Here is a 22,335-nt window from a genome sequence, read left to right as displayed (position 1 = left end):
TATGATGATATCTTTTATAACTTACATTCCTTAATGGTAAACGTGCAATCCATGACATTTCTTGCATTTATCTTATAGATAAAGTAGAGTATAAAAAAACAAGTTGGAAAAACGACCATGAAGGGTGCAGGCGTACATAACAGTGACTTTACGACATCAAAAGAGAAGAGAAGAGGCTAAAAGCTAGACTGGAACTTCAAAACTTGTAAGGAATATTTTTTCGCAAAGTCAATATTTAAATTGTTTGACTAATAAATAAATTAAAAATATATGTGTTCATTCCATACATGTAGTATTGGAGCGTGTATAATAAGATACTAAATAAGTGGGTTACAGGAGCGTGTATAATAATTACTGAGTTGGAGGAGATAGAGAAGAAAAAGTAGGCTACAAATTAACAGCCATCTACAACACTAGCTCTAAAAAGCTATGTGAGAGAACAAAGTAGGGTCAGGTTTTAATAGAGTAAATGTATTATATGGGTAGACTATTCAATTGACTATAAATGATATAGCAATATATATAACCAGCAATTGACTTGACTATTAGCATTGCTCTCGCTAGATTGGCATTTGAAACTATACCATCATCATCACGTTTTCTATTATACAGATCAAAATATCTCGCTAGACTGCAGTACCTGAACAAGAAACTCTGTCCACTGAACATCATCGACGATCCACAAGGCCATAACTTGCAGATAGAAAATACTCCATTGTTATAAAATATAATAACTTTTAGCTTTCAAAATTTATCCCAAAATATAACAATTTTTTTATCAATATTCTCTTTTCAACCAATCACAATCCTCCACTATTCACTTTTCATACCTATCTCCACTACTCAACCAATCACAACTATCCATTATTCACTTCTATCTACTTTTTTAATAACCGTATCCATATCTAAAAATACTTATATTCTGGGATGGATGTAGTATCAATTTATAATGGAGTTTACAGAAACTTATTGCTGTCCTGTGACACCACAAAACACTCCTAGATCTGCCCCTGGCTGCAGTAAAAGCAGTACCTGAACAAGAAAAACTCTTGTCCACTGAACATCATCAACAACCCGTCAGGCCACAACTAGTCTTCCAAGTTGCAAACCACCCGGGACGAAGTGTCGAAATGCAGTGATTCACCGATCTGTTCCGAGAGAAACCATGGGCGGCTTGGCTGCTGCCCACGATATTTTCCCCGTCCCTCCCTAAGACAGTGGCAGCGATCGATCGCACGCTGTAATCCAACGCAGCTCCACAGTCCGCGTCGCATTCAGATACAGCAATCGTCCGTCCTACAAGCAGCGACCAACCATTACGTACAGACGCTGCGATACGGACACGTGCATGGTCTATACCAATATACGGATGACTCTTTTCAAACACAAAACTTTTCATCAGCTTTTCGCATGATGTGTACGTAGGAGCATCCACCTACTGTACTCCGTAAAGAAAAGAAAAAGCTAATCCTAATTATGAATCTGATACACATGTGTCTAGATTTATTGATAGGATTAAATTTTTTATAAGACGGAGGGGGTAAGATATCACCTTATTCTGGAAGAACTGAAAAGGTTCACCCCATTTTCAGAGGTGGCTGAGACCGGTAAAGTAGAGCGTCTTTTTGCGGGCGAACCGTACTGGCGTCTGACACGAACCGCAGCGAGGACGCACGACGCACGGGCGGGTGCGCTCGATCGGTCCAGGACTCGAGGCGAAGCGAACAGATGAAAACGCAATCCTCGTCATCATCATTATTATGTCGTGTGTGTGGCCCTCTCCGACAGGAGCCGGACCGGGTAGCTTCAACTTGACATGTGAAGCGGTGAAAGCAGCAGCAGCAGCAACATCAGCGAGTGCGTAGGTGATTCCGCCAAGACTGGACGCATCGGCCTGTGCAACCCAACAGCGACTCCGGCCGGCCTAGCTAAAGCTAGCTACTGGTACCATTCCCGCAAAAAAAAAAAAAAGCTAGCTACTGGTACCAGACAAACCGTGCAAAATTGCACGAGTTGGATCGGAGTAGCTAGCGATCCGAGGAGGAGGAGGAGATGAAGCCGATAAGGTGGGAGTAGTACCTGTTTTTTTTTTTTTGACAATTTGGTCCTTTAAAAAACTTATTTCGAAACTAACCCTCGTCAAAAACTTTAACCAAAAATAGATCGTGGACTCTTTTTTTGGTATTTCTCTGTTGCCCATATAAATGCGAAAAAAAGGTGCAAAGCTCAAGATTCAAACCCAGGTAACCAACTAGCCAAGGGATGGGCTTCACCACTGCGCTACACATCACTACTTGATATCAAAATATACTTCACATACTTAAGAGCTATACGGTGGCGCTGACCCTAAGCTACGTCGGCAATTGGATCGACTGTTGATCCACATGGGCAAGGGTTCAGCGCCAAAGTCACTGGCGCTGAGCCCACGGCCTATTTTTGGTTGAAGTTTTTGGCGAGGGTTAGTTTCAAAATAAGTTTTTTAAAAGAACTAAATTGTCAAAAAAAAAAACGGGAGTAGTATAAACACATGTACAGCTACACATGTGTTCTGTGCTCGGCCATGTGCGGCATCTCGCTTGGATTTCCTGGCGCGCGGGGTCGCGGCAGCGGGCAGAAGGTGACGCCTCGCTGTTGGGTCCGGGGCGCGGTGGGCCGCCGCTGGTCCATTTGCGCCATTTGGTGAGGGGTGACGGTACGGCGGCGCACTGTGAGCCGCTGGGCCGAGGATTCGACGCGCGGTTGACCTCGCAACAGTGGAGGCCTCGGCTGGAGCAAAAGCTACGTACCACTCGTACTCCACCACCTACCCTGTCTATCCCAAATAAACCAATTAATATAGAATGTGACTCATTTTATTATTATCAATTTAATTTTTTCTAAATTCGTAAATGTTAGTATGTACTATATCCGACTGACTACCTTATCTATATATATTATATAAAGTTATAACCCACTAAGTCTAAAGCTCAACATACAACCATGCCACATCATCACCCACTAGCAATAATTGCATGCAAGCATACAACATCATCTACAATATATTTAATTCTACAAATCAACATACAAGCATATTAAATCATCACCCTTACATCATTTGCATAATATTTTAACAAATCCATCTATCATTTTTATGGTATTTAACATAAACTTATCAACATGTTGAAAAAATATAGTCAGCATTGCTTAGTAATCCCGCAGCAAAGCGCGGGGAATCACCTAGTTTTCAAAATAAAGATATTTCTACATCAACATCTCCTCTTTGTTGGAGTTAAGATATTAACTTTAGCCTATAAACTAATCACTCTTAAATTACAAAATAAATTCTCTGATATGTCGGATTTGAAGCCATTGAGTCTTCTTGCCTTTCTTCTTCTTCTTCTTCTTCTTTCTATTTCTCTTCTCTCTTCCTCGCTAGATCACGCCAGCCATCGGGTTTCCACCAGCACTGTCCTAAGACAGCCGAACGAACCCCTTCTACCACTTAAGACAATCGGTCGCGAATAAGGGTTTTAGATTAGATAGCGCAAGAGTTGAGCGTCTTCTCCTACAATTGGTTTTCTTTTATAGCACTGTTGGGGTCCGATAGCTTATCTCGAATTTAGGAATCAAGAGTTGTTTTAACCAATCACAAAACAACATGTTCAGATTTGTTGTCCTAGGATGGGTCAAATCATAGGTAGCAATATTTTGAGATGGAGGAAGTATCTTCTTATTTGGTTTGGGTTGTGGGCTCATCCGAAAAATCAACCAACACTCTTAACCAATCACAACCATTGTTCATTTAATTTTTTTACCTATTTTTTCTCTTATGAACCAATAAGAACTTTTCTCCTATCATTTTAACATACTTTTTTAATATTTATATTTTAGGCTAGAGATAATAGTATATTAGTATACAGTACTAGATATTAAGTTGATTTATTCTGATAAGGGCATAAGGCCATCGCTCGTTGGCTGCGAAGATCCACGCGAATCGGACGACGATAGGGACGGCCTCGTACCCTCGTACGTACCGCCGGCCTGTGCATGTGACGTGCAGGGGAGAGCCCGTCGATGTGGAGACATTCTGGGCGCGGGTTTCGTTCGATTTATAGCTGAGACATCAATTGTTTTCGGGCCGGCCGGTGTGTCGTGTCTCCCCTGTGCGTGCGTCGCGGAGTTCCGGGACACCGTACACCATTATTGCGTCCATTTGTCACGAGGGCGCACTGTTTGAAAAGCAGACGGCACCAGAGACACAGAGAGAGAGAGAGAGAGTACTGCCAGCGACAAAGCTGGAGCATCTTGTGATATCTACGGCCTCGAGCCCTATTTGTTCTTATTTTGTGTAATAGTACTATATATATATAACTTCACCTGCATATATATGGAGTATGCTCTATACTTACGTGGTAAACGTACGAGTACGTATAATTTGTACGGCATCATTTGAAACTTTGGAAAATTTTGGAGAACAACATGGGGACGCCCGGACGGGGGGGTTGAGTTGTCACCATTCCACACGTACGATGGATGGATGGTGAAGTTCTCTTCCTAGCTACTTTCTCCGTCTCAAAAAAAAAAAATCTAAAACTGGATGTGACACATTATAGTATAATGAATCTGGACAGAGATATGTTCAGATTCGTAGTAATTGGTTGGTTTTTTATGTAACGGAGAGAGTAGGCAGCTAGTTGTTGGTGATAAATTAATTTCTTTTCGTTATTGAGGAAATGTCAAAATACGTAATAATCATCTAAAACATCAAAGCAACAGTGGAGTGAAATTGGACAACGCCAGTTTGACATAAAGCTTCGATGCCTTAAGCTGTGTTTAGTTCGTGTGCTAATTTTTTTTTAAGTATATAAATACACATTTGAAGTATTAAACGTAAATTAATAACAAAACAAATTACAGATTCCGTCTATAAATTGAGAGACGAATCTATTAAGCCTAATTAATCCGTCATTACCAAATGTTTACTGTAGCATCACATTGTCAAATCATGGCGTAATTAGGCTCAAAAAATTCGTCTCGCGATTTACATGCAAACTGTGCAATTGGTTTTTTTTCCATCCATATTTAATGCTTCATGTATATGTCCAAATATTTGATGTGACGGAAAAGTTAGAAGTTCGAAGAAAAAATGTTTAAATCTAAAGACGGTCTTAGTTTTTGTGTGTGCGTGTGTGAAGGGAATGCCTTAGATGTGTCTAGCATTAATTTCAACCTCAAGCCTGACCTGCTGCAGTTTATTTTGCGCATAGAATCACCACTCAATTCAGTGGACACGACACAGTAGTGCTTGATTCTTTTAGCCTTCTTTTTTTAAAAAAAGGATACTTTTAACCTGAAAAAAATATCAGAGCAGAAAAGGGCACAATAAAAATCAAGCTTGTAGTTGGGGGCGGGTAACCTTCAATTCTCGCGTGCATGGCTAGCCTGATGGGCTGAGACCAGCCCATATCAAATTCGTAATGGGCTAAATCCATTCTTAAATGCTGTCCTAGATGGGCCCAGTCTGGCCTAACTCCTCGAAGGAATAAGCTCACTAGAGGTCCCTCAACTTTACAGCGAGATTTTTTGAGGTCCCTTAACCATAAACCAGAAATATGTACCCCTACACTCACACAAACAGTGCACTCAAGGTCCTATGGCAATATATATGTGTGGTTTCGCTGACGTGACATCCTAGTCAGAAAAAAATAATAAAAAAATACATGGGGCCCACATTCCAGCCCCATCATCCTTCTTCTCTTTCCTTCCCCAGCCTAGGAGAGAGGGGAAGGCAGCCCGATGCCGGCGGGAAAAGGGGTGGCCGGCGCGGGAAAGGGAGGGGGAGGCGGTAGACTCAGCCGACGGGAGAAGGGAAGAGACGGCCAGCCGCGTCGGCGAGAGAGGGAGGAGAGACGGCCAATGGCCGCTGTTCTAGCTTGCGGAGAAGCGCGCCCCGCAACCACCCGTGCTGCCATGTTTTGGGAGCCGTCGGACGTGTCGTTGTCGGTGGGGTGCGGCGCCGAGTTCCTACCCGCGTGCGGCTGCAACTCGGTGCCAACCGGCTCGCCGGCCTCCTCTTTCCCCTCTCCCGCCGGCACAGCCGGCTGCCGTGGTTTCCTCCTCCTCCGCGGCAATAGCGGGGGCCTCCTCCACCGTGGCAACCGCAGGTTGAGAAAAGAAGCAAGGAGAGAAGAGAAAGAGATGAAAGAAAGAAAGAAAGAAAAAGAATAGATGTGGGACCCATGTCATTTTCTCTCACTTATATGTGGATCCTACATACTTTTTTTTAAAACTTGTTTGCTGACTAGGATGCCACATCAGCGAAACTGGACATCTATATTGCTATGGGAGCTAAATTGCACGATTTTATATAGTTTAGGGGTGAAGATTTCTAGTATTAATGATTAGGGATGCCAAACAAACTCGGTATAAAGTTGAGGAACGGTAGGTGAACTTATTCCCTCCTCAAATGCGTATTAGGCCTAAGACAGTTGGGTCGAATATCTATCTCCCTGAAGAGAAGACTGAGGCAGGCGTAGAGAGGGTTATACGCAAGCTCCTTCGAAGGTGTAAACTAGGTGTCAGGTGAGCTTACAAAGTGCAAGTATTGAAGATGTAAAGTAGAGTAAAGTGTATTGTCGCTCGGTCGCTTCCTAAACTTGTTTGGTCTCATCCAGATTCTTGAAATCTTAAAATGTATTTTTTAGGTTCTCGAATTTATTAAATATTATCATTTCGGTCCTAAATTATGACGACCCATTTAGGATCCTACTTGGTGTTTATGTGACGTGCCACATTGACACTAAAGTGATATGTCACAAAAACGTTATGGTCACAAATTTTCTTTTGCTTTCTCTCCATGTTTCCTTCTTTTTTTCCCTCTTTTTTTCTACACCAACGGAAGGAAGAATATAAGAAATATGGGAGATTAAGGGGTTGTTCAGATTATAGCTAAAATAAACCTTATAAAATTTTGACAATGTTACTAAAATTTTAGCAAGATTTTCTATGTATTTACTAAAGTTTGATAGCAAACTAAATATAGTCACCTTTTTTTTATAACTTTGTCTAAAAATAATATTGTTGAAAATATCATCAATCTAAATATGCCCGAGACAATAAGTCAATGCCCGCATGGTATGTCAAATGAGCACCGTATAGGATTTTGAAGGAAACATGATAGTAATTTGAAACTGAAATGGAACACTTTAACAAGTTAAGAGATTTGAAAATATATTTTGAGTCTGAAAATCTGGAAGATACAACGAACAATTTTAGGACTGGTAGGGCACGTTACTCTAGACAAAGTAGACATATACTCCGTAACTCGTCAGTCACTCGTTCGTTGTGTTCGATGGGCTCACGACTCCCCCGCGATCCTCCGCCCGTCCGCCGCCGGCCGGCCGCCGCATGTGCCATGACCTCGCAGCGCCGTCCGCACGGCATTTTTCCTGCACACGCAGTGTGGAAATCCAATCCAATCCAATCCAATCTCCGCTGACATCTCCCCACCCCACGCCCACACACCCACGCTCTCCGTAGCATGACACCAAGAACGGCGGCGGCGCTGTCAGGTCGTCTACTCCGCGGCAAGAAGGCAGTGAACCTCGCACCAGAGCAGGTCCCGAAGCTGCTAGCTACGCTCGCGTCACCTCGGCTTGAGGAGGATGGCGCTCGTCTCCGTGATCCTCCCGGCGCCCGCCACCCGTTCGAGAAAATTCCTCGCCGGGATGACGAGGTGGGCGCCATCCGCGTGCTCTTCGACTATATGCGCCGCGCGGGATGGTCTCTCGGAGGTACTGTGGATCAGTTCTCTGCCGCGCGACGCGGCGGCGTGCCCGTTGACGGCGCCACGGTGTCCTGTGTTCTCAAGGTTTGTGGGTTCGGTGCCGGACAGAGTTCTTGGGTAGCAGCTGCATTGCCTGTGCGTCGAATGTGGGCATGATCGAGGTGAGGTCAGTGTCGGTACGTCGCTTGTACATGAAGTGCTGCAGCGTCTGTGAGGGGAGGGAGGTGTTTGAAGGGATGCTTAAGAAGAATGTCGTCACGCGGACATGCTGACAAGTGCGTTGCTCACACAAATTGCATCATGGTATCACACAGAGATCAGTGTTAATACTAGAGCATTGGTTTGTTAGCATTGCCAGTGAAAGTCAGGTTGCCACAAGTGGTATAATTGCTTTGTGCAGAAACAGTAATAAGCTTGCTCTCATTACCTTCTCAAGTTTCGGCATGCTGGATTACAGGAATCTGCAGCTACATTGGACCACATAGATATAAAAGTTCTTTTCACTGGCTCTGTTATGCATTCATAATCCACAACAAGCAGTTTTACTTGTGTTTTAATACTGGAGTGGCTCAGCAATGCCTGTGTAAAGAACAAAACTGTCCTAATTTTTAATGTATCGGCAATTTGATGGCCTCAATAACAATATAGGGCATTGTAAACTGATGGACTATATTCAACAAGGATAGGTTTAAAAAATGCCATACAGTAGTCTCTGCAACATTTTGTTTGAGGTAAACAACTCATGAGAAATCACCTCCAGAAGCTCAACTTCACTGTAACCAGTCAGATCCAGGTAATCCACATTTTCTATCTGACTCAACCATTGCAATGGCAGTTTCTCCTGTAGGAGGCTTCAATTGTGCTTTTCTATAGCTGCTGTTGCCTCCAAACTATAGCTTTAAGTTGTCTAGAATAGTAGAATGCATGTGAGACATTTATAGTTAATATCCTCTTGGAAATAATTGGCATACTCAGTCCTTTAAGTTGAATGTACTCGTACATATAAATAAAAGGATAGAGTACATTGATAATCACATATTCAGCTGTATTAAAATTCTTTGACAAAACTCTTTGTACATATATTTTGATGCTCTTGTTTGCAGTAGAAACATTGTTTCTTCCGCTGTAGACTTCTTCCTTTTTATTATTTTTTGGTATCTTTTGCTTCAGGTTTACTTTGGAGGGTTGACAGGGGCAAGCAGGGAAAATTAGAGGTGAACATCATAAAGCTATTATTGATTACGGTATGATTCCTATTGTCCTATGTTCAAATATGTATCACCATGTTTGTTTCAATAATATGCTTAAATGTGCACATGTATACATATATGGACCACTTACAATCATTATTTGGGAAATTGGAGTTGGCCTAAACTTTGGCCTGGTGCACCTCCTATCCTATTTCCTCACACTTCAATATAATGCATATGCTACTGTCCAATTTTAAAAATAAAAATTTGCAAAATTTAAGAAGCAGCAATGGCTAGAAAACAACTGAAAATTTCTCACATGAACTTGTCTGGTTCCAGGGGTAGGCCCTATTTCACCGATCCATGGTTACAGTATTTAATATACATGCTCTGTCATCACATCTGAATTTTCCAAAATAACATTTTCCATTGCCTGGAGCTTACTTTTCTTTATTAACCCATTAACAGTTGTGATCTTCCTGATTGTTTGCCAGTCCTAAACAGCACCACCAGTTTATTCACATAAAAGTTGTTCATAGTCATACTGAGTTTCAGTTTCCATTGTACTTGCAGCTGTCTCATCATCTGAACTCTCGCTTCATAGATCACACGCAATAAGATGCATTAGGTTTGATTAGTTTGAATGCCATATCCATAAAAACTTTGAGGAAGAGTTGAATCCAACTTACTTTATGGAGTAGATGATCAATCCAATGGCTACCACTGCAAAAGCTAGATAGTAGAGCCAATTAACCTGCGGTTGCACATAACAATGTTGATGCATTATACATCTAATTTACCCCGCACATATTCAGAACTGGAAAATTTTCACCTGCTGATGATAGAGGAAAACTCGAATGGCGACCGCCCAAACATCAGTTGTTAAAAGTGACAGGTTAAACATAGTTGCTCCACTCATCTGCAAGAGTTGTGCTATCAGAAATTCAGAATGGCTAACTGAGACACTGTTAGATGACCATGGAAGCCTTTTTGAACTAGTAAATGGGGATGTGATATGTCCCAAGATGTCATTTTCATCACTAAAAAAATGTCTGAAGTCTGAACAACTTGTAGAAACTTAACCTTAAGAACGAAAGGAGCAATGGAGCTGAACACTAAAGATGCTACTGCAAATCCAATGAAGAGACCTATCTGGAACAAAGAGAAGGGTTGCGTTTTCATGCCGATCAAATCAATCAAATGCATGATTCATAAATAATTGTACGGTAGGTTATTAGTTTCTTACCATTGTTGGTGACCTCCAATTAATTGTCTCTATATTCTTCCTCTCAAAAAGAGATCTAAGGTTTATTTATGTAGGGGAACATGAACTTTGCTTCATGAGATTGTTGATCCAGCAAAATTGTCATGACAATTAAACTAATGAAAAAAAAAACAAAAAATAGTCCTGCTCCTGCACCTATTCATGCCAATTTTAAGAAATGATATTTTGGTAAGGATACAGCTGAATTCCAGTGACAAGCATCCCAAATATTCCAAGCATCGCAACGAATTCAATCCTGTCTTTGTTCTTGACACAGTATTCCTACACATTAAGGTAGAAGATTTTATTTTAAATCATGAGAAATTGGCACACATATTGGTGACATTTATATATTGACACCACTAACCTCCCCAACATTGCTAAATGCAAAACAAAATGTCGCCACAATGATAAGGGCATCCCCCAGAAGTGGTCTTTTACTTTCATCTGCAGGAATTTTTGTTACTCAACCTTTATTGTAGTAAACTTTGCTCTGGAAATCGGACACAACATTCCTTGCTCATAAGGATCATAATTTTTTTTGCCTCGTCACATCCTATATTGTTTTCTTGCCATTTCTTTTATGATCACATTACAGAAAACCACATGTAGTTCACATTCTGAGAAGCTAGAAGTACCTACTTACCCTGCACATCTGAATAATTTGAATCCGAGAGGAGTACCAGGGCAAGTCCAGTCATGCAAGTCCCTGCTCCTACAAATTGCCACAAAGAATATCTTGTGCCTAGTGCAAACCTGGTGAGGATCATGACCCATGTGATGGTCCAACAGTTCAACAAGTTTACGCTGGTGATATATGAGTAGTGATATGCCTTGATCGCTGATCACAAGTTTTTAAATGATGATTATTCAGATAAGTGAAGCATTTACAGAAATTAAACACTTCTTTTGTACATATCTGCCATTTGGTGACAAAAGTTCAAACTTTATCATGCATAATGTACTTACCTAGACAATTTCCCTGGACATCAATGAAGGCCAGGGCGAGGTACCAATACCATGGCATCTGCAGGGCAGATAAACAGATCAGCGAGTTATGATTTATCATCTATGAATCATGTTAACAATTGAAAATTCATTCTTGTGTGCAACCATGCTTACTAGAAACTTGCGTTGTCGATGCAGGAGAACTGGTCCATAAACCAGGGCCAACAGAAGGTACGAAAGGAATGATTGCGTAAATGGTGCATCAGCTCCTGCAAATGAGGGTCAAGCTTTAGCTTTATAAAAGGACTTTGTGATGGATTATAAACCGGTGAGAAGGATAGATTATTCAGTACCGAGGCTAGAAATCTGAGACGTGATAAAGCTGCATACTGCCATGGAGAAGGAGACTAGCTGCCCGAGGAACACTAGGAACATCATGCTCCACGGCGCGCTCTTGTTCTTCATGAGTCTGAGTACGGTTCAAGGAAATCCAAGGTTATAGTTGGTTCAGAAAAGCATGATATACCTTTGACCATGCTTCTTTGAAGAACACCTTTCACGTGCTTTCAGAGGAGGAAGGAAATGGTGAAGAACACCCTCTGGTATTATAGCCTTTCTACTTCTTCTGATCTTCTCAGCCCTCTGAGCTACGTCTTAATGAAAAATTGAAAATCCTTTGGTTTTAGGAGAAGAGAAGAGCAGGCGATGCTGCACTGGCAGGAGAAGCGTGCTGTGAACAGGGGGGGAGAATGGAGTTTCGAGTGGTTGGTATATTACAAATGCTTTGATGTGGTATACTCCAAGGTTTTCTGTGCTCAGCAGGTCGGCAGCCGTCCAACTGGTAACCGCTCTACAGGCTAGAGGGATCCTAGGGCCATGCTTCCACAAACTAAGGACCTTTTTCGATGTTGGATCAGCCACAGGAGGAGGAGTACCCAGGTTAATCTCAAACGATCCTAAGCTACCGAACAGATGGAAGCTCACATTCTGACAAAACGCAACACCTTTTCCCTCTGAAACGACACTTTGCAAATGTCTTTCTGATGCACGATGCTCTTGCTTGACGTACGTCGTAATGGCTATGGGTTTCATGCACGATAGCGGAATAAGATTCACATTGATTTTGCTGAATGGTGCCCCCAGGTATGTGGTTTTGCCTTTTTTATGGTTCCTTTGCCTGGATATTTTTTTTACATTTTAGTCCTTTTAAAAACTTATTTTATAAACTAATATATGAAAAGACTCATTCTAGTAATTGGTTCTTTTTCTCGGTGCCGAGAAAAGTATTCATTCCTAAAATAAGTTTGTTTAGGGATCAAAATAAGTTTTAAAAATGCAAAAAATCCAGTCGGCTTGCGTGTGCCTTTATTTTTGTTATGCGTCAATTCCTATGTTTTGGCAAACAAGGACTCTTGACTCTTCTTGAGCCTTGTAGCGTCAGTGTCTATCAATGCAGTATCACGTTGTTCTCACCAAGGCCATGCTAACGTCAAATGTCTATCAAGGCATTCGAGGTTGCTAGCTGGATCGGCAAGGCTGTTGAGGCCACCGTATTTGTTGCTTCGTGACATGCGTGATAGCCAGCAAAGCATGGTTATCTTGCTGACACGTGTGCCAGCAACCAGCCTACAGGCATGGATGATGGCAATGATGTGGACGGCAGATAGGAAGAGTTTTAGCCGTGTGGATCCAAGATGGATTCAGTTTTTGACCCCATTGATTCAAAGGAAATTCATAGGAATTTTAAAGGATTTGATTCCTATAGAAAGTTTTTCTATATAGCCCTTTGAATTAAAGGAATGAATCATATGGAATCCTATGAAATTCCTATGGAATGCCTCTTCCCATGTAAATTTTGGAGGAAACTTAACATGAGGTTCTAGAATCCTTTGAGTCTTTATCTCTCTTCAAATTCCTATGTTTTTCCTGCGGCTCAATCAAACGGTCATTCCTATGATTTTCCTGTGTTTGCAATCCTCTGTTTTACACCTGTATTTCTATCAGAATCCTATGTTTTTCCTATTCCTCCGTTTTTTCATTCCTATGATTCAAAGGGGCATTATTGTTGCATATTATCTGTAGGATAAATTAAATATTTTAAGAAAAATATGTAATAGCTATTTTAAAACAAGTGTTCCAACAATATAAGTAGAAGAAAAGTTTTTTTTTTTGACAAAATGTATTTTTCGAAGCATGTTGCAAATACATGTTTTAATAATCCAATGAATAAGATGAATAATCTAGATAACCAAGATTAAAGAAAGATTAGAGAAGCAGAGGAGAAAAAACTTGGCAAAATTTGCTACAGGACACTTAAAGTTTGTGGTCTTTGCTATGAAACATCAAAAGAACGCGTATCTTTTTGTGGACATTGCAAAAATATAGTAATTAGCTGTTGGACACTCGAGGCATTATTTTATTATTTTCGATGAAAACGGAGAGAGAAAGATCGTTGAAAGTACCGAAATGCCCCTCTACACTGTGTTCTGACCGAGCACCAGTGGTCGCCGCACACGTACAGCTCGTCGCCGAACCCTGGGGTCCCGTCCCGTCGGCGGCGTCTGGTCCGGCCGCGCGAAGCCGATGCAGTACGTCGTGAGGTGCGTCCACGACGCGACCTCCCTTGCGCCGAACCACCCGCCGAGCTTGCTGACCACCTCGCCGGCGAGATCGGCATCGGACCATCCTGCGAAGGAGCCGACGAGGGAGAAGGATACAAGCACCTTCCCCGCCGCCACGGACGACAGCGCCACATTGGTGTCTAAGAACATGTTGTTGATGATCCCTTTGCCGAGCCGTTGAGGAGCAGGATGGGGTTTTGCCTGATTTGTTGATAGCTGCGGTAGGAGCATCTCGGCCTCTGGCTGGTCGGCGGCGACGATGACACCGAGCTCGCCGGATACATTCTCGCCTGTTATAAAACCGGCCCCGAAATTTGATAACGAAGTTCAGCCGTAGCCTACATCTCCGGGGCACTCCTCCCCGATCCAGCATATACAGCGTATCAGAGTTACGACTCACGGCCGGTCGCCGCCGGCAGCCGCTCCCTCTCGCTATGCTATGTCGCCATGCGGTTACAACAGGCACGCCCCTCTATTTATGAGAGATCCTAGGATAGAGTCCGACTCATACTCTAGTCCTAATACCTATTACAACTCCCAAGTCCTAAACTGTATACGACAGTTTAGGACTTGGGAGTTGTAATAGGTATTAGGACTAGAGTATGAGTCGGACTCTATCCTAGGATCTCTCATAAATAGAGGGGCGTGCCTGTTGTAACCGCATGGCGACATAGCATAGCGAGAGGGAGCGGCTGCCGGCGGCGACCGGCCGTGAGTCGTCGTAACTCTGATACGCTGTATATGCTGGATCGGGGAGGAGCGCCCGTAATCAGTGCCCCGGAGATGTAGGCTATGGATGAACTCCGTTATCAAATATCGTGTCCCGGTGTCGTCATCGTGTTTGGATCTCCTATGGCGTTTCTTCCGCGTTTGGTTTCCGATATGATTTCGGGGCCGGTTTTATAACAAGTGGTATCAGAGCCCAAGGTTTGAAACCCGGAACATTTTCCATGGGTCACATGGTCGAAGCCCAGGAAACAAGTCTTCGGGGTCACATGGGTTAATGTGACGGGGGAGATTGTTGGGCCCGATATGTGACGGGGGAGATTGTTGGGTTTAGTCCCACATCGATAATTGATGATGGGGGAGCACAGCTTAAAAGGTGGGGGCGGTCCTCACCCATCAGACTAGTCTTTTGGGTTGTGTAGGCCCAGGACCTAAATTTGTGGCTCCGGTTGGGTCTGTGGTGGAGCAGGCCCAATGTGACCTGGGTGGCCCACAGTTGGTGGGCCGGGTGGCGCACACTAACATCACCTGTGTCGAGCGTCATGCTGGACTGGCCTATGGCCGCGGTGCAGGAGTTGAGGCGGACGGAGTCCGCTGGCAGTTGGTCCGCGAGCTGCGACGTGATGGTGCCGATGGCGGCCTCGGTAGCTCATTGTCCCCGAGGGCGAGGCGCTTGAACACGAGCTCGAAGAGGCGAGACAACGTGTCGAGCGCTGGGTCAAAGAATATCCGGCTAGTAACGGCCATAGGAATCGCTCCACGATGGACGGTGAGAATCCAAGCTTCTCCAGGTGCCACGGCGTGGTCGTCTCTGGCGACGACGGAGAGGATGACCTCGTCTCTCGCAGCACCTCGCCAGAGCCGTACGAGCTAGTAATTTCTCTCTCCACTGGTTTTAGATGGGGATCGAGTGGAGATTGAGCAAACAGGGGCAATCTTGTCAATTTTAAATTTCTCTCTCCACTCTTTTCTCAAGTATAATAAAATAATGTCTTGAGTGTCCAGTAGCTAATTACCACATTTTTATAGTATCCACAAGAAGATACACGTTTTTTGGATGTCTCACGGCAAATGCCACAAACTTTGAGTGTCCTGTAACAAATTTTGCCAAAAAACTTGATACACTGACAATACGGCACGTGTATGCCAAAGTGTCTACCTTTAATTTTAAGTCACTTGAAAATACCCACAAATTTTAACTATTTTAAATGGCTGAGATCATATCAAGATTTGTGCAAGAATAGTGATCTTATCCTCTTTCCTCCCTCCTCCTTCCCGTAACTCAAGCGAAACGACGATCCAGCGTCGCTGCCTCCCTTGGCCTCGCTGGCATCGACAAGCCTATTTGATTGGCCTCCTCCCTGCTTCTTCAGTCTTCACCCTCCTCCTCTCCAAGCTAGGTAGATTCCCCCTCCCTACCATCTTCCCCACTTTCCGCGCCCCGTGCTACATCACACGTGCCCTTGTTCATCGTTCCACCACAAGGGCCCTAATAGAGACACCACCCTCTTCGCCCATGACCATCCCTCTAAGCCTAGAGACACCACCCTTCTTCGCCCTACCCAACACCATCCCCCATCCCAACCTTAACCCCAAATTCTAATATTTAGGTCCTCTACTAGAGTTAAGATATCTCTGACATAGGCAAAGAGTAGGAACTAGCCGTTGCTAGAAGAAGATAGTCGTTGTCATCATTGTCGAAAAGTTACCCCTCCTTCCTCCCTCCCCCCTCCTACCTTCCTCCCGGGGTTGAGGCATGAGATCTAGAATGGTTAGGATGTAGGAGTGATAGTGGTGTCTCCAGTGGCATAGGGAAGACTTGTGGGGTAGGGACATCTTGCCGTCATTTGGCTTTTCCGCAGTAGCACCCATTTTTCGTGTCACGTTGTTAGTCTACTGATACAACGGAAATTTTTTCATTTTTCTTCTTTGTTATAAATGCACACAAGTATACACTATATTTATGGATATGGGTAGAACCCATGACTCTACCATTGCACTAATGGTGCTTTCACATTGATCACACTAAGAAAAAAATATTGTGTGCTTTAAAGCATGGTACGTACTGCTAGCTCCATGTTGCAGATGTTAGGACCGAGCCATCCATTTGTACGAGTACAAGTGTATGACTCTATTAGGGCTCATTCGATTAATCCCCAAGAGGGAGGGATTCTTGGGGATTGAGAGGGATTAATTTCAACTTCAATAGGTGAGGAAGAAATCTTCTCCAAATCCCCCTCAATCCCATAGAGGGAGGGGTTAACCGAACAGCGCATTAGATAGATTGCCCTTAGCCTCTATTATATGAATTGACGAAGCAAATTACACCAATTGCTAGAAAACTCAGATAATTTTGGCAACTACTTTTATATCTTCCAATTATTTCTTTACAACACCAACAATTATATATGTGGGGAAGCATTATCTGTATGGCGGTGCCATAACATAACTCTACCCACTGTAGTTCAAATTATGGTATCCACAAATATGATAGTGTGCATACTTGGTTAGTGCAGAGATGGAAAGTTATACTTTCATTTAAAATAACTTGTATATGTATCCATGCCTCCAATATGTTCAATTTGTTGTTGCTTACATTTGTTTTTGAAGGATATATAGGGAAAATAAATTGCCTAATACACCCTATTGATAAAGCAGGGGTTTCAAAAAACAAAGGAAAACATATATATACAAGGATTCTAAAAGATCTCTCACAAAACACTTAAGAGAGCTGGACCTTGGTGGCAGGCAGATGACAATGGATCATCAACTGGTTGTAGTTATAGAGGGCAAACAAAACTCCGGTGCTTTCCCCCTAGCATATTCTTTTTTTTTTTTTTTGCCCTTTGTAACCATATGTAATTATGCCCAAATTCAACACCGGGAGGTGACTTTGTACATTGACCCCCACTAACAGATATGAACTTCCTCCTCTTGTTTCCTTTCTTGGCTGTCGTTCGAACCAATTCCTGTTGAATTATCCTCTCCTGGAAGTTGCTGGTATTGGGCTGCTGCTTCTGTATTTGCAGTTGTTCTTGTTCCACTGTCCGAAGAATGGTCACTTCATAGATTCCACAATTAAATTTGTTAGGTTTCTACGACATGAATGGATGATCTAGAAATATTTGAGCAAACTTACTTCAGCGAATAGATGATCAATCCAATGGCCACAACTGCGAACGCTATATAGTACAGCCAGTTTATCTGTGGGTTCATGCCTGAAACATGTTAGCATACAGTGTAACACACTATAATCTCGTCCAGGTATGTGGCAGAATTTTTCACCTGTTGGTGATAGAATAAAACTCGAATGGCGACTGCCCACATGTCGGATGTTAGGAGTGAAAGGTTGAACAATGTTGATCCACTCATCTGCAGGCATAATGATCGTGAGAGATTAAGAGCTGAAGTCATATTTACTGTAAAATCATAATGAAAGGGCCTTCTGACTGATATTGATTTCTGCATCCTAGCTAGGTAATATTATCTCTTCTTCATATGATCAGGTTATTCAAGTAAATGACAACTACTGCTACAGTTTGAATTATAAGACTTTTAAGTTTGTCCTAAATTAAACTTTCAAGTTTAACCAAATTTATAAAAAAAAACTTAGCACTATCTACAACACCAAATTAGTTCCATTAAATCCTCATTTGAATATATTTTTATAGTATATCTATTTTATATTAGAAATGTTGCAATATTTTTTTTTATAAATATGATCAGACTAAAAGAAGTTTGACTTGGAATAAACCCAAATCGATGTATAACATGAAATGGAGGAATTACTTGATTAGACCATACTCTTTTTTTTCTGTGATCCCCTACGAATTTCCTTCCTAACTCATCCCTACTTGCGACCATTTCCTGCCTAATATGATAAAGAAACTTAACCTTAAGGACAAAAGGAGTGATGCTGTAGAACATAAATAGTGCCACTGCAAATCCTGCGAACAGACATAACTGAAAATTGCAAAAATAAAAAATAAGAATAAAAAAAGACAAAGCAAGAGTGAGTCCAACCAGTTCAAATGTATTGCATGTAAAAGAGTGTCTATCTAACTTAATTGCAACTGTAGTTTACCTACCATTGTTGGAGACCAGGCAATTGCAACTAAGTTCTTCTTTTCAAATATTAATCTATTTTTTGTTAGTTAAAGGTAACGCGATTATTTGTAAGGACAAGAGAAAATATAAAATGATAATCATGGTAGTGCAACGATTATCTGTAACAAGTAGAGTAGTGAATTGTGCTTTGTTGAAAGGATACATCTGAATTATACTGACAAGCAACCCAAAGAGTGCAAACATGGCAACAAATTCAACTCGATCTTTTTTCTTGACACAGTATTCCTACACATTTGAAGGAAGATGAAATGCTTGTTAGAAATTATGAGAAAATATCGCTGGCATCAGCAGGATATATAGGAGTACAGGAATAATGTATTGCTAACCTCACCAACATTGCTAAATGCAAAAAATATTGTCCCGGCAATGACAAGGGCATCTCCTAGAAGTGGTATTTTACTCGGATCTGCAGAAAATTAGTTTGCAGAAGTTATTCATATTCACACAAGATTTTTTATGAAATATCAGCAGTATTCATCCTACTGTTGCTAAAGAAAAGATAGCCTAGTACCTTATAGGTATTCTAGAGAAATTCAGAAGCAGATTTTAGCATGTGAGGTTCACTAAGTTACTGTCATTACTTTTTGTTCAAAAGATGAAGCACAAGTCTCGGCTCTACCTATTCTCAGAAACTTCATCTTAAATTATTTATTACATTGCTGAAATTCTAATTTTATACCCTTTTAATATGTTGGAAATGACATCCTAATATTATCAACTGTACTGAGCTTTTAAGCAGCTATTTTCCAATTACCTTGTGCATCTGCTGATTTTGAATCTGAAAGGAGCACAAGAGCAAGCCCTGCCACACAGGTCCCTGCCCCAACAAATTGCCAGAAAGAATATCTTGTGCCCAATGCATACCAGGTGAGTATGACGACCCAAACAACAGTCCAGCAATCCAACAGTGTTACGCTGGTGATGTACGAGTACTGGTACGCCTTGACGACTGCATCAGAGTTGCAGGATGACAACATGTTGAGTTATTCATCACCATTCACCAGGAGCTAGCACTAGCAAAATCACGTTTTACTATCTAACTGAACAGTTTTGGTACTATGGATTTATACAGAGCAAACTGTACTCACCAAGATAATTTCCTTGGACATCAATGAAGGCCAAGGCTAGGTACCAATACCAAGGTATCTGCAAGACAATATCCCCAATCTCAGTGGCTGCAACTGCAAGATACGAGTCGCGAGACTCACAACAGTTTCCCTTTGTCTGTGATTCTTGTGATTTGTGAACCTATGCTTACCTGCAGCTTTTGCCGTCGTTTCAAGAGGATTGGCACATAAACCAAGGTCAACAACAAGTACGCGAAGAAAGACTGCGTGAGCGGCGCATCAACCCCTGCACAAGTATATCCATGAGAATGATAATCAAATCACCAAACCGCTTCACCAGAAACTGTCAATTTTCGTGCGTGCGCGGATATCAGCGTTGAATGGAAAATTAACCAAGATGAGTGAGTGATTTGAGTGAGTACCAAGTGTGGCAATGAGGGAGGAGGTGAAGCTGGAGACGGCCATGGAGAAGGCGACGAGCTGGCCAAGGAGGAGCACGAGCAGTAGCCCCCATGCATCCTTCCCCTTGGCCTCCATGATCGTGAGCACCATCCGCGGAAGCCTCGGATCGGGCTCGATTTCAGAGGCGAGATTTTATACGATTTGCGAAAGAGGAGGAGAAGCTTTCTCTGGAGCTTAGCAGGAGAAGAATGGAAGGTGAGTGCAGGACTGTTAGGTGGGGCTCGTGCCATTAACTAAACAAACAAAGGTTAGTTGAGCTCGAGAGCATCATGTGCATTTCTCTCTCATCTATGCACACACAGAGAGAGAGAGAGAGAGTCTCTCTCGCTGTCTCTCTCTCTCTCTCATTGTTGATCTGGATCTTGAAATCTTGTAATTAGCTAAGCAGCTCGTCATTTGCAATAGAATAAGTATCTTGTACCTCAATTGGCTTAAAAAGTATCTCCCCGTCTCAAATATATTTCTGAAAAAAATATATAAAGATGAGGATTGAGATGAAAATTAAATAAAAAATTGTTGTGATTGTTTAGATGAGGAGGTGGGTGGAGAAATTAAATGAAAAATGATGTGATTAGTTAAGGTGAAAAAGGTACTATATTTTGATACTCCATCCTTTAATTACTTGTTGGTTTATCTTCTTTTAAGTCAAATATTCTATCTTTGACAATCAACTTTTAAAAATTTATGTAGTTTAATAATATATGAATTATATATTATGAAAAAATTTTATAGTTGTTTTATCTTTTTTTAAGTCAAATATTCTATCTTTAACCATCAACTTTTAGAAATTTATGTAGTTTAATAATATATGAATTATATATTATGAAAGTATTTCTTATAGTGAATCATTACTTCTCATATACCAAAATGTATAGATTTTTAAAAATCGATAGTTAAAGATATCAAAGTTTGATTTAGAATAAAGCGACAAGTTATTTAAAACGGAGTTTAAACTTAAGCACTAAGTTGCTATATTTTAAAACAGAAGGAATATCTTACAGCGCAAACATCATGGGCCCAATCGATTCATCAGTAGGTCTCCTGTGTTGTTTTGGATTATCAGAGGCATGTTGCTACAATTAAAGACCAAATAATAGAATTGTTGCGTCAAGAGATCTATACCAGATAAAGAATACTAACAAAAACATTTCACATGGAGGCTGTCTTGTCTTGTGAGTATCAGGCTATTCAGCTTCTAATTTGATTCTTCGTGTCATACCTCCGTGGTGGGTCCGGGGGTGTAACCATGATGTGAAATGCAGCCCTGAATTAATGCAGACATAGACGTTATGCAAGTTGCAATACGGTTGACCTTTCCTGTCTCATTTCTGGGCCATCCGTTCAGGCCAATCCTCTTGGTTATCTCAAGGGAAGTCCAATTTAACTCCCTTATTATAGGTCGATCTAACTCGTATCCTCAACTATAAAACTGGGTATATCAACCTCTCCAACTACTAAATTTGGGCAAAACGATTCTCTCAGCTGTTTTGAGAGAGATTTTCGCTGACACAACATCTACGTGACAGCCTAATCATCAAAGAAATTAAAAAATTATAGATAGACCCTACATGTAAATGAAAACCTCACTTCTTCCTTCACCACTCACCCCTCCTCTCTCTCTCTATCTCAAGTTACTCCCTTCATTTCATAATATAAGACACAACTATTTTTTTAGATGTTTCATAATATAAGGCGTGCATACATGCATAAAATTAACTAGCACATCTTTTCTATTAAATTATTATTATTTTAAATCATTCAATCTCTAATTCTATTAGGTGTATGCATTATATTTATTAAGGAGATCCAAATTAAGAGGTGATAATAATTGTTTCTCGATCTTTGAGTTAAGAGTGGTTATGCCAATCTTGATCTTTAGTTAAGAGTTCATAATTTGACAAAGCCATTATGCCAGTTCACTGTGCCTGGGCCATGTGGCCTGGCCCGTGCCAGGTGTGACATCAGAATGGACCAACGCCCATACAGCCCAGCCTAGTTTGGGCCTCATGGTGAAAATTGCCAATCGGCACTTTATAATGGCCCTAGAGCTTATGCCACTGCTGTCGAGGGCCTTTTTTTTTTTTAGAAAATGGATTAAAATTAGGCCTCTACATCCACAATGGATACACATAGCCCAAAGTCATACTAGAGTACTTAGACCCGA

General features: G+C 41.7%; 2 protein-coding genes and 1 long non-coding RNA gene across 3 annotated transcripts; 1 reads left to right on the top strand and 2 right to left on the bottom strand.

Annotated features, from left to right (window-relative positions):
* The first annotated feature begins 8,442 nt into the window (after positions 1-8,442).
* LOC127774336 (uncharacterized) lies at positions 8,443-11,533 on the top strand. The gene is made up of 3 exons (XR_008017715.1): positions 8,443-8,558; positions 8,936-9,009; positions 11,366-11,533. It is a non-coding gene; the product is annotated as an uncharacterized LOC127774336 (long non-coding RNA).
* On the bottom strand, positions 8,531-11,907 carry LOC127774335 (uncharacterized). Its single transcript, XM_052300561.1, has 12 exons — positions 11,721-11,907; positions 11,521-11,636; positions 11,342-11,436; positions 11,189-11,246; positions 10,866-11,060; positions 10,587-10,666; positions 10,419-10,501; positions 10,202-10,256; positions 10,039-10,107; positions 9,788-9,874; positions 9,645-9,709; positions 8,531-9,551 (listed from the first exon to the last, which is right to left on the bottom strand). The coding sequence occupies exons 2-12, from the start codon at positions 11,630-11,632 to the stop codon at positions 9,470-9,472; spliced, it is 981 nt and encodes a 326-aa protein (XP_052156521.1). The 5' UTR covers positions 11,633-11,636; positions 11,721-11,907; the 3' UTR covers positions 8,531-9,469.
* Positions 11,908-17,021: 5,114 nt separating this feature from the next.
* LOC127774334 (uncharacterized) lies at positions 17,022-20,493 on the bottom strand. The gene is made up of 11 exons (XM_052300560.1): positions 20,132-20,493; positions 19,901-19,995; positions 19,731-19,788; positions 19,397-19,591; positions 18,969-19,048; positions 18,785-18,867; positions 18,603-18,654; positions 18,409-18,477; positions 17,800-17,886; positions 17,654-17,718; positions 17,022-17,575 (listed from the first exon to the last, which is right to left on the bottom strand). Exons 1-11 carry the CDS (start codon positions 20,259-20,261, stop codon positions 17,425-17,427), a joined length of 1,065 nt encoding a protein of 354 aa, XP_052156520.1. The 5' UTR covers positions 20,262-20,493; the 3' UTR covers positions 17,022-17,424.
* Positions 20,494-22,335: the final 1,842 nt, after the last annotated feature.

The sequence above is a fragment of the Oryza glaberrima genome, chromosome 5, assembly GCF_000147395.1.
Source record: "Oryza glaberrima chromosome 5, OglaRS2, whole genome shotgun sequence".
NCBI lineage: Eukaryota > Viridiplantae > Streptophyta > Magnoliopsida > Poales > Poaceae > Oryza > Oryza glaberrima.
Note: the sequence above shows the minus strand (reverse complement) of the source record. Positions and strands in the feature narration are given on the sequence as shown.